The 12,795-nt window shown below is 36.6% G+C and overlaps 1 protein-coding gene across 1 annotated transcript in view; it reads left to right on the top strand.

Annotated features, from left to right (window-relative positions):
* The window catches only part of COL4A4 (collagen type IV alpha 4 chain), a 66,359-nt gene that overhangs the window by 7,101 nt on the left and 46,463 nt on the right, over window positions 1-12,795 (top strand). Inside the window, exons 4-7 of the mRNA XM_071566748.1 lie at window positions 561-638; window positions 9,181-9,315; window positions 10,193-10,237; window positions 12,001-12,117. Of these exons, the coding sequence (XP_071422849.1) occupies window positions 561-638; window positions 9,181-9,315; window positions 10,193-10,237; window positions 12,001-12,117 (375 nt within the window). The remainder of the gene's footprint in view (window positions 1-560; window positions 639-9,180; window positions 9,316-10,192; window positions 10,238-12,000; window positions 12,118-12,795) is intronic.

Raw genomic sequence — 12,795 nt, 5'->3', positions numbered from 1 at the left:
TATTTCATTTAATAAACAAGAATGAAATGTAAGGCTCTATTGCTGAGTGAGCTTCTTGCTCCTTAAGCTTGTTTTGCCTTTTAGGATTTCTTTGTAAACAATCTCCTAACATTTCACATTATTACAAATGAAATGCTGACTGTTAAAAATTCTATCTAGGTGCAGCCTGTTGCCTACATTGTATTTGGTTGTAATAGTTAGTGGTATGTAACATAACTTGTAATTAATTTCTTTCACCTTCTGTAAGCTTTTACTTATTGCTTCTCCCTTGCCAGCATGTTTATGCTGATGAGAGGTCCAAGAAAGTTAGGAGGATTTTAAATATAGTATTGATGTGTGCTTTCTATTAAGCAAGTATTAGCAAAGTCTCATATGTGTCAAGCTAAAGATCTACGTTTGCTTCTATGCCAAGTTTCTACATCAGAAGGAAATTGCCCTATGAGTATGCAAGGATAGACAAATTTTTTGCCTGAATTAACTAGTATGTCCAGTTGACAGTGCTTGATGAAGTGACTGTTTTCTGTTGCATACTGATAAATCCATAAACTTTAAATTTTTAGGGAGGATATGCATATATTGACCCATGTGGGGGACAGGATTGTTCAGTTTGCCGGTGCTTTCCAGAAAAAGGATCAAGGGTAAGGGATTATTAGAACTAATGATAATTACTGTTGTAAATACCTTTCATTTTGTGCACATTGCTGTTCCTGAAAACCAATATAGTTGACATAAATCAATAAATCAGTATTCAGACAGAGACACATCTAACTATAGCAGGTTCTTTGGGATCAATCTAGTAGTTAGAGAAATGTAATTCTGAATCTATGTTGTTTAGAAATCTGTTTTTGTTTTCTATTAAGATGTTGGTTAAGAGAATGTCTATACCATTCATTAGTTCCTGAGAATGTAGTTCTTTCTTATTTGGGTTAGGTGACTCTGGGAAAGTTTGCAGACTTTTACTCAATATATTAAGTATATAAAAAAATCCAAATGTCTTTGTCTTCTAAAGAATTATAAAACACTGAATGAAGCCAAGCAATTTTCATGTTACATGCTAAAATTGGTAACGGTGCATGCTGCTGATTGTTAATTGAAATAGGGCACAGTGATGACTAGTACATCTCAGCTGTTCTTTCTCAAAATACATATCTATATAGCGATAGCAAACAATTTAACCATTGTATGAGGAAAAAACTTTTATATATACGTGTCCTGATTAGTGATCAACTGAAAAATTGTCAGTGATGGAAATTGTTTTCTATCAAAGTCCTAATGTTTGGATTTAGAAAGCTTGAATATGGTGGATCAATTTTAGAAGAGCTGTGTGCCCCATTTGTTTGTGTACCACCTGAGTGGCCAGAAAAGCAAGAGACACCTTTTCCTTCCTGTGCTTCTGCAGCTGGCTGCACACTTTGCTGTGTCATTATCACTGCCATGGTGTCCTTGGAGCCTATTCTAATCCTCCAGGATTATGTCTACATGAGAGTCCCCCATACTGTAGGATTTTAATAATAGAGGCCTAGGATGGGTATATCTCGGTATCATTGTGTTAACAAAAGGGCATCCCAGGGAAAGTATTTTGACTAGTGCCATTGCAGTGCCTCTCAGGGCCACTGAGTAGACTGTTTTGGGTGCCAAAAGTGTCTTCAATGTAATATGAAGTTATATTGCATGCAATCATTTCTATTAATCAATATGCAAGAAACAGAAGTACTTTTCAGACCCTATATGAAATAGGGCTTAACTAAACATCACTTTAGATAGATTGCTGCACATATACTAATATATGGTGATGAACAATTTTCTATAGGATTACTTAATTTTTTTTCAGCCTACAAATATTTTGATTTCTAAAATTTGCTGTGTTCTGTCTTTACACTCTGATACACTAACATTGCTTTCCCAGCTTTTATGGAGACTACCCAATCCAAAATAATTTTTTTTTTATCTTATTGCTAGCTTTCTAGAATGCAAAACACTGGTTTTATCCACTTTTTTGTCTGACTCCTGGTCTCAGGCAGGTTCCTCAGCATTTTGCATCTTCCTCAATCCTTTCTTTGAAGTTTAAGAAATAAATGATCATTGAAAGACTGTACAAGCCTAAAATTTTGGAACTTCTGGAATTAGAACTTTGCCTTCTAGTTGCCCATTTGGAAATCATTTAAATTTCAACATCAAAAGACTCCTTCATTAAAAAATAATGAACAAAATAATGGAGATTTTAGCTAGAAAAAAGATGACTGGGGGACTAAGAAAACAAAACTACCATGGCCATACCTGAATGTACTGAAATTGGGTGAGTTGAAGGGAAAGTAGAAGCAAGTAGCTGAACTTCCATTTAATATTTATATCAAATCAGTATAATTTTGCTTCAGTTGCTCTGTTGGGTTTTGGAGAGCTTCTGTACCTGTAATTTTTTAATTCTCTCAACTGAGATAACTCTGTGCCATAAACAGATTTGCACTCCTATTCATTAGCAAGAAATCACTGTAGAAAACATTCTAGTCACTCCTGCTGCTAGTGTAACATTAGGGTGGTTCACATCACAGTGAAATTTTGATTCCTGTTTAATTGGGATTACAGTCTTGTTGGCCTTAGTTTTACATTACACTATTTAATTTTTGATCTCATGTCACAACTCAAAAGGACTCTTTCTTTCATAGCACACCATTAAATGTGCTGTTAAATCACTGTGTGCTACTCTATCTATTTATTAAAGAACTGTAGAACAGATAAATGAGAGCAATGCATCACTAGCAAAAGTACATCTGCCAGTAAGTGTTCTATATGATGCTGAGTGCCAGCCTGGAACAACTGAGACTTCTGCCTATTCTTTCCCAGTCAAGATATATGGGCTTCCAGTAGGCAGTAGAAGTCAATGTTTTTACTTAGAGGTAAATAGCAACTTCATTGGTTTAGATTTTCCTCCTCTTTCTTTTTTGTTATGCCATAAAGTCTGTGATTTTAATTTTCATTACAGTGAAACCTTTCCACCATTTTCTCTCTTTTTCTAACTTGGGAAGTTGTTTTTAACTAGATAACTCCTGCAGTGTTGTATCACAGGCTTCCAAAAATGCTGGCTGCTCTAACAGAATTCAGATAGTTAAAAAAAATGTTTGCAGTTAGCACTGACCAATTGTAAACCTGTCCTGTGCTGACCCCAGAGTTTGATCCCATTCAATTCCTTTGGCTTTGTTTATAGCGTTAAGTAGATTTAGAAAGTAAGCATCTATTCATGACCCAACCTGATCTGGCTTCTGTGAGATCATGTGAAATGCCTGGACCAAAGTGAATAATAAATATAACTCAGCAGGACCAATGCTCGTTCTTTTGCAGATGAAGCAAGAGGTTTATTTTTGTCCTAGTGTAGGGGAGAACGTAGCAAACAGAAATCTGAGGGGAAGGTCTCACAGTTTCTGTAATTTTGGATATAAGGAGTAAGCATCCCCAGGAGATGCTGAGTCAGTTGGCTGTCACAGGTAAGTTAGAAAGTCAGCTGCTCTCAGGCAGTCACTGCAGGGCAAGGGGCAAGAATGAGGACACTCCTGTGCAGTGGCATTGCTTCTCTTGTAACATCTCCCCAGTGGGTTTTAGGAATGTCAGATTTCCCCAGCAGATCCCCTGGGCTATCTGAGTGGGATTTACAGCACAGTGTAACCTGTTCAAAATGCACTGACTGTGAAACTGTGCAAATTCTGTCTGTTTGAGAGAGTAAGAGGCATTTATTAAATCACACTTCTTTGCATGTCAGCCTGTCATTCATGGGGAATATCCAGTACTTGTATTTGAATTTTCAAGTTGAACACTCGGGAAATAATTATGTAAAATTCATCTATTTGATCTCAAGTACATGATCTTAGTTGAATCCACTATCAGAGCTGTATCCTCAGTAGCATCTGAGGAAATCCAGATTTCTACTACTATTTGCCTCATACGTGATAATTTTTTCCCCCTGTATGTTACCTATGGTAAGTTTTAAAATAGAAGATTCCTGAGACCAGCTATACATTTCTGTAGTATTTCTATTATATTTCACTGACATTCCCAGAGAAATGAGATCCTTAAATTTACATCTGAAGTAGATCACACATTTTTTGATACAAGGCACAGGAGTAGACAGTTGTCTTGGTCCAGAAGTCAGGATTTGAACCAGTAAGCAATAGAGTCCAGAATGTGGAATAGGAATAGGATCACTCCAGTTCCCTCATGTTAAGGTCTCTTTGAGGTTGTTCTAGGTCCAGCTACAGCATCTGTAAATTAGCATTTTTCATATGAGACATTTTTCCAAATTTCTCAAAAGTTTTGATCCTGTTAAATTATCCCTTCTTTTGTTCTTGAGCAACTTTCTTTTCTCAATACTTTTGGTTCCCCTCTTCTACCATACTAAAAATACTGTTTTTCTCTTGCTGCCAATTGCTAAGATTTTCCACATCAGGCAAGGTAAAACCCTACAAAATCATTCCTTTTTTTACAGGCTTGAATCAACCAAAATTTTCCAATCTGTGACTTGTTTCAATAAAATGGTTCAGAGCAAAACGCAATTTAATTTTATTAGCTAATCTGATGTTAATTATTTGTGGTCTACAATGCTCTATCTGTAGCTCTCTGCTTTCAACCATTAACAGAGTTTCAGTGCCAAATTATCATTTGTTCAGTTTGTTTAACACAATAGTGACACCCACTGGCTTATTGGATAGTTTTTCTTTCCATAGTCCCTCAGGGTTAAAGCACAAAACAAAGTACACTGTGAATAATGTTTCCAGCACTTCACTGTCATTTGTTGTGCTTCTGTGAAGTATCACTGTGAATACTATGCTGCATCATCAGTTATTACATTCTTGTATCATATTAGACCATTGAAGAAGATGATAAAAAGTCATCAAATTTTCCAGTAGTTTGCAAAATGATTCAGATGCTTCTTACAGGAAAGATGGAGAGAGACTATTTACAAGAGCGTTTAGTGACAGGGCCAGGGGGAATGGCTTCCAACTGAGAGAGTGTAAGTACAGATGAAATGCTGGGAAGAAATTCTTTCCTGTAAGAGTGGTGAGGCACTGGAACAGGTTGCCCACAGAATTTGTAAATGTCTCATCCCTAGAAGTCTTCAAAGCCAGGCCAGGTGGGGATTTGAGTAACTTGGTCTAGGGGAAGGTGTTCTTGCCCATGGCAGAGGGGATGGAACAAGATGATCTTTAAGGTCCCTCCCAACCCAAACAATTCTATTATTCTATCATAAGTCAAGCTCTAACAGTTACTATTCAATTTAGTTGGCTCAAAATCTGACTGTGAAAAAGAGGTTATCTAATTTGCTCTATTAAGGACAAGAAAGTGGATTTACTGTTAAGTTGTGTGATTTCTCAGATTGATTTCATCTTGATCAAGTTCATGTTTAGAGAGAGGATTTTTGTGGAGCTTTGACTTACATAAAATTGGGGTTGGTCCCAGTCCTACACACTGACAGGGAGGAGTGGAATCTTCCCAGGATGGACACCTCTCCAAGCCCTGGAAGCTGTGGCTTTATTGTGTTGTAGACAGGCTCTTCAAAAATGGGAGAGGACATGGGTGGAGCTTAGAGTAGCAGCAGCTGTGCCCACCTCACTAAACAATCATAAACCAAAACATGTCTTCAAATGCCATTGTGAGCACTCCTTTCTTGCCCACAGACTGCTTTACTTTCCTCCCTTTCTCTGTCCTGCTCTTGGTGAAATAAGAAAGGCTGGTCACAAGCCAGAGCCCAGTGCAGAATGAAAAGGGGTGTTATGATATTTGCCTGCAATCTGATTGCATGGAGTTGCTGAGCATTTCCATTTTTGTCCTTATCAACAGAGGTAAGTGCGTTTCCCATCTCATGGGGACATCCCCATAGCCTGTAACACAGGTTACCATCCTAACTGAAGGTGAAAACTGGGCTTCTCCTGACTTTATTGATAATGAGAAGCACAACAGAATTCACTCTAATAGTATGAACCATTTTTTTCTATTTCCAGTTAAGATTCCTTTAAAACATTGTGGTTTCAGACAGTTAAGTCTCAGGGCTCTCTAAAAATTGGATGCTCCTGTCTCAGGCATCAAAAAAAAAGTAATGCCTAATAACTTTGGCTGTTGCCATTTCCAAACAGTATTAAATGTTTTGTTGCATGATCCTGAAGTATTTGCAGTCTTAGTTTTAAGAAACATACTTAATTAAAAAAAAATACAACTTTGTTTTGCCAAAAGTCAATTTCTTACAGCAGGTCAAACCCAGGATATGCTAAAATAACAGACCGTAGTCTTGGCATGGGTAGTTCCTGACCTAGACAATTAACAAGGCATTGAAATCCTAAAGGAATTTATTGGCATCAGATGGCAGAGCAGGCATAATATTCTGTTCATTTTAACTGAGCTAATTTGTCATTTCCACATGAGCATGACTACCTTCATCCTCTTTATTTGTACAGCTGTCCTGAGACTGTAATGCTGTGTAGTCACATTGGATGGGCACAAATAATGGATGTGATAATAGATGTTATGACATGGTATCAGTTTGGTCTTAACAAAGCTCCCAGTCATTATCAGTGTTTGAGCTGAAAGAAAGAAAGACAATCCACCAGCTTCACATGGCATGCTAAAGTTGTATCAGCTGCCAAAGCTATTGTGAATTCTGGATCCAGTGACTCTGTTTTATGACTTCACTACCTTCTAACTGAAGACATAAACCGTGGAGTCAATTAAATTCACAGGGCAGCAGCAAACAAAGATATTTTATCAACCTAAGGGACTACATGACCTGAAGTGTTTGTTGGTTAATTATGATAGATAACTACCGCAGAATGCATACAGTGTCTCAACTTTTTTCTGAGTGCCATGAAAATCATGTTTCTTCAAGTGCCCAAAGGACATAACGTGATTTGAAAATTTTCTCTTTCGACACTTGAATGCAGAGCATATTCACTGTATATTGAAAACACCAAAGCTGCTGCAGGAACTTGTTGTCAACAAAATGCATTAAGAGAAAGGCATTAGAACATTATTGAGTAGCATCTTACGCTTTTTTTCCCCTCCTGCTGCTAAGTGTTGCATTTTGCACAATAATAGCTGGTTGAGAGTACTAAAAACCCATACCACTTCCAGTAGAGTTAATGGTTCAGATTGGTGTTTTATCACAAGTCTCATTCATTTCACTTGTACTCTAAATTGTGCTTTACTTAAAATGGTTGTCAAGTCTTTTTTTTAAATCAAGTATTTAAAGGGCATAATGGCTGCTTTAAGAGTACTTCAATGAATAAATTCAGTTTTCTAACAGAGGATGTGCAAGGCAGTGCCAGTAGACAGGCTGCAATTGTTCATGCAAGCAATTGCTCATATTAAACACCCAGAATCCTGACTGTCCATTCACTATTAAAAAGCACGCAGAATCTTCAGCTTTTAATACTAGTAGTCCCTAATTTTCATAATAATTTACACTGCTCAAATTATGGTATGAAGAAAATTGTACCTGTTGTGAAGAAAACATGCTGAGTCTGCCTTGAGTTTTTTCCAATGACTTCACTGGAAGCAGGACCAAGGTTGAAATGAGATGAGCCAGTAAATATAAATGAAACATGAGTTGTATGAAGATACTTTTTTCACGTAGTACCTATTTTTAAGTGTAGGATTCTTCTTGCCTCTGGACTAAGTTCTGTTCACAGTTTAAAGGCCAGTGGTCATTCAGTTCTGCTTCCACTATAGCATACACCTGTAATATGTTCCTGTCCAAACATGTGCTAAATTACCTGCTTTGTTTCTTTGCTGACTTGATTGAATGATGAATGCCATCCATTTCTTCACTTCATGTCTAAGTGTCAAATCCCACCTATTTAAAAAGACAAATAGAAAATAAATAAAAATGAGAAATGTAGGTCCCTGCTTGTAATTCAGAAGGTAAGAGTTTTTATCAGACAGTCTACTGAAATGTTTACACTGAGAAAAAGCCTTGAGTTCTTTTGCTCCGTGAAGCTACATATCTGCTTGCAATCATCTTTCATTTCTCTCATATTTTTTCCTTCAATCCATTCATAGAAATAAACATATGGTCTGTTATTTCTGTGAATACTGGAATATCTTTTACTGCCCTCAAGTGGTCCTAAAGTCACATATTTTTTTCAGGAATGCACAAGGCTCCATTTTGCTCTCTTTTTTAATAATATGGTATAATTAATTGATGAATTCTGAAAAGGAATCAAAACACTCTTCAATTTGGAAACAGAACAAGTTATAGGTAAACAGAGAAAATAATCCAGAATGAAAAAGTTGAGGAAGATAAATAAAGACCTATAAATATTTAGATTTTGTAGGGTGGAAATGTAGGCAGCTCACATGTGAAGTCTGATTAGGAAGTTTGCTTTATTCAGCACTTTGGATCTATGATGGCATAGTTGTAGAAGCACAGAATGAAACCTTCAACAAATCTGCAACAATCCCAGAGCAAAGCTATAGACTGAAAAATTCAGTTGGCATGGGAAGTAATTATACTTCAGGTGAATATTTATTGCCTCAGAAAAGTTAATAGAAATCCATGGATATGGTCTGTAGGTAATGTAGGTACAGATACTCAATTCAGAGCCACTTATAGATAAATGACATTCTGCAACCTTCAAAATCATTTTAACACGGTCTGTTAAAATTTATATTTTCTGTAAATATGTTGGCTAATAACTATCATTTTTTCCTGCAGGAAACTTCAGAACTTTTAAAAAAGGCATTAAGATTTGAGAGTGATGGTGGAAAACATGAGCTAAGAAAACTTAAGATAATTATCATATCTTGACTTACAAGAAAGAGGGAGCTAATTGTGTACGAAGTCCCTTTGTCTAAAATGATTCCTCATTTCTCTGATGGGAAAACACAACGCTCTGCTCAGTGGACTCTTAGGCTTGCAAAAGGTGATACTTAAATTGGTAGAGCCAGAAAGACTTCTGATTTATCCCAGGCATCTCAGAGAGGTGGTCTTGGAGACCTGATAAAGATGAAAATAAGCTGTTAAATTTGAAGGTCACATTCCTATAGCATGTAATGCATGGAACAGTTCTGCAGGATGTACAGCAAGCTGTTCCGAATCATGAGTATTTATAGATTGTAAGCCTTTTTATCCATACAGTCATGTCTGAATTGCTGCCTGCTGTGAGGTTTGCAGCAGTACTCACATCTTTGGCCTCTTTTCAGGGTCAGCCGGGTGAGCTGGGAGCTCAAGGTCCAATTGGGTCCTTGGGATATACAGGACCAGCTGGTCTGCCAGGGGAAAAAGGACAGAGAGGTGAGAATGGGCAGCCTGGGCCAGCTGGAGAGAAAGGTGATAAGGTAGGAAACCCCACACACTGCTCTTTGAGGTGTATACACTCTGTAATGTCAGATGTTGACAAGTGAAACAGAATCTGAATGAACAAAAAGCATTTGCCAAACTATACTCTTGCTCACATAAAATTCTCACTGAAATTAATTACGGTGTTCTTCAAAATATGTTTTAGGAGACTTTTTGCTGTGATTTTGAAAATTAGAATTGTCAGAAGACATAAAATAAGATGAAACACGCTTAGTCTGATTGTTACATACCATGCCATTCTCCTTAACCTCAAATGGGTTTGTGGAATAAACGTGGAGCTGGAGTGAGCCATATGGTTCTTTTAAAAGTGCTGCACTAAACAGAATTTTATTACCACTTACAGAGTATAAATTGTAGTTCAGATTCAAATCTTTCATAGCTGTATGATCCCCATGCTTGACTCTTAAATTATTTTTAATGGTCTAATTCCACTGATCTCAGAGGATGACTGAAATCACTATGAAATCACGAACCACCTGAAAATGTAGATGCTATAAATAAAAACTGTGCTGCTGGTAATATCAAAACAGCAGCAGGATTGTGAAATTATGCACAGAATTAGTTTATAAGTTACAGGCAACTTCCCCTTCTCTGTCATTTTATAATCTTAGGAGAATGAATGAGTATGAGTGTACATTTGTCCTGTACTCTGTTACATGTGTAGCTATTGGCACTGATCTTCTGCTAAGCCCATGTAAGTTTTTTTTCAGATATTTATTTCTGACAGTTACACCTTTTGATTCATATTTCAATCAAGACTGGTTTTTGTTTCTTACTATATAGTATCACATATTCTTGATTTTCTTTATTTTTAAGAGTTACTGACCTCGGCAACTTTGTTTTTCATGTTTTTAGGGCCCAACTGGAGTCCCAGGATTTCCTGGCTTAGATGGTGTTCCTGTATGTATTAAAAGAATATTGCTTTATAAAAATTAAGGTTATTAGAAAGTCATAGCAAGTCCTCTAAAAGAAGAACAGGCTCAATAAATTGTTTGGTTTTATACCTGTTGATATCATGTCAACTACAGAATTACATATTTTGCAAAAAATGCATAATAATGAAGTTATTTATATATTATATACTAATATGTATCTTGTATATATTTATATACATATATATATATATACATATATATATAATAACAGTAAACTGTTTAGTATTGGTAACAAATTCCACAAAATCCCAATGAGATAAGTACATAATTTTCATGCAGGAGTGGGGCAGTGAAGGCAGAGAGAGCCCAAATTTACATTGCATGTATCAATCTGGGATTAAAAGCAATGAGTTCATTCTCTCAGGCTCTGTAGCAGGCTGTAGTCTGCTTGATTCGTTCTTAATACTTCTGGAAATATCTCAAATATACTCAATATCTCAAATAATGTTTCTGTTTTTTATTCAAATGTTCTGATTTTCCCATGTAGTCCTCTTGCAGGAAAATCATGGAGTCCATTAATTTTAGCCTGAATAGGGACTGCATAAGCAAAGCAGGTCCTACACATATCTTCATAAGAATGTGATTATATATTTTTCTTATTGTCTTCCTCAGTGTGAAAATGGGTGTGGTGAAAGAGAAACATCTTAGACACAGCGTTTTTCAAAAGGCTCTATCTATTAGACCTGGATTCCTATGCTGGTACCAGTTTCATACGAATCAAACAAAGTTAAAATGCTGAATTTTGAAAGTGAAAACAGAACTAAAAACTGAGTGGGTGTTGCAGCATCTGCTTGTCAGCTGTTCACACTTGACAATGGGGCTGCCAGAATGTCTGTATAATGTAGAGGCACAAAGAAAACAAAACAAAAAAAACAAGTGTTCCCAAGAAATGCATATTCTCTTTATGAAAAATGTCAGTTGAAAACGTGTCCTCAAATTGGGATGAAGGATCTTAAGGACAGGAAGAAGTTAAAATCATAAAATCATTTCAGGCAAATGACGAGGATACTTCCCTGATGATTTTTCAGAACCCCCACAAAAATAATTTTGGGGAAAAATTAGTATTTGTCCCTTACAAAACCCATTTAATTATGTGGAAATAATTTTTTTCTCCAGTGGGAAGATCATTCCAAGAAAAATCTCACTGTTTGTATTGATAATTTGCAGTAGAACTAATTCTTACCTGGACACTGGTTAGTTCTTGCTAGGTTAGAAAAGTCACAATCTTTGCAATTACTCTGTGCCTGAGTGAAGCTGTGTCCTGTTTTTCCTTGTTTCAGCCCACCAATTCAAAAATGTGAGGCTACTTGAAATGACTTCTTTTTAGTTTTTTTTCAGCTTGTCTTCACAGCCCCAAAATGATTATGGTTAGAGAACAAGTCTTTATTCTCTGAGAAGACAGCACGTTACTTTTTGACTCAAGTGAGAGTTCAGTCTGGTCCTCTCAGCCAGTGCTGTTCCTGTTATATTTGCTATGCATTAAAAAAACCCAAACAAACAACAACCCAAACAAACAAAAAACTTATATAATTTTTTCTACACCCCCCAAAAAATTAAAATCCTACTGAGAATATAAAGTATTTCTAATGCAAAGAGAATGAAACTGGGACCACTGTGAGATGTCCTCTGATTCAGATCTGAGACACTGGCTTCTGAACTGTTCTGTTCATTTAAAAAGTAATTTGCACTTAACATGATGTACTTCTAACAAATATTAAACTCTTTCAGGGATTACCAGGAAGGGAAGGACCCAGAGGCAAACATGGTTTAGATGGCTACAATGGCTCAAGGGGAGATCCAGGATTTCCAGGAGAAAACGGTTATATGGGACCAAGAGGTCCTTATGTACGTGAAAGGCTTTCCTGCCCTCCAGGAACACTGTACATGTGCATTTCCCCATTCCCCCTTCACACAAACAGCTCTGAAAATGAAAGGAGTTTTAGACTATGGCACTTCCTTTACACTGCACAGGATTCCCAAGCATTATTACTCAGCTTAATGGGAGTGAAAGACACTGCCTGAACAGATTAAGTTAAAGCTTGAATGTGAAATAGGTTCCTATATCCTAGAAGTATATACGTGGCTACCTTGAGAGTTAAATTCTGCCTTGTGTCCCCACCAGAGCAACTATAATGTCGTTGAAGTACAGCTGAGGAGGAGTAGCTTGAAACCATCATACAAATTCAACAGGACTTGAAATTTCTTAAAAGCCTTGATGAGATGAATTAGCAATAAGTGGAAGCTTCAACAAGTCTAAGACCTGTTACACTCTAAGATTTTGTGCCATTTTTTATACATAAGTATCCGTGACTGCTCTGTGCACACAGAGTCTTGCCTAGGGGCTTATCTGTATATGTAGAGCATAAAAATGTTTAAAATTAGCTCTTTAATATTTATTTAGTTTTGCTGTTAAAATGGAAAGCATTTTAAAATTGTTTAGCTGTGTTAGCACTGCGCTACTAACAAAGATAAAACAGATGCATGTCCGTAAGGGACATAAATTACTGTACCTCCAAAGGAGTT

The sequence above is a fragment of the Pithys albifrons genome, chromosome 11 (assembly GCF_047495875.1).
Source record: "Pithys albifrons albifrons isolate INPA30051 chromosome 11, PitAlb_v1, whole genome shotgun sequence".
NCBI classification, from domain to species: Eukaryota; Metazoa; Chordata; class Aves; order Passeriformes; family Thamnophilidae; genus Pithys; species Pithys albifrons.
The sequence above is the reverse complement of the archived record's forward strand: the minus strand, read 5'-3'. Positions and strand labels throughout refer to the sequence as shown.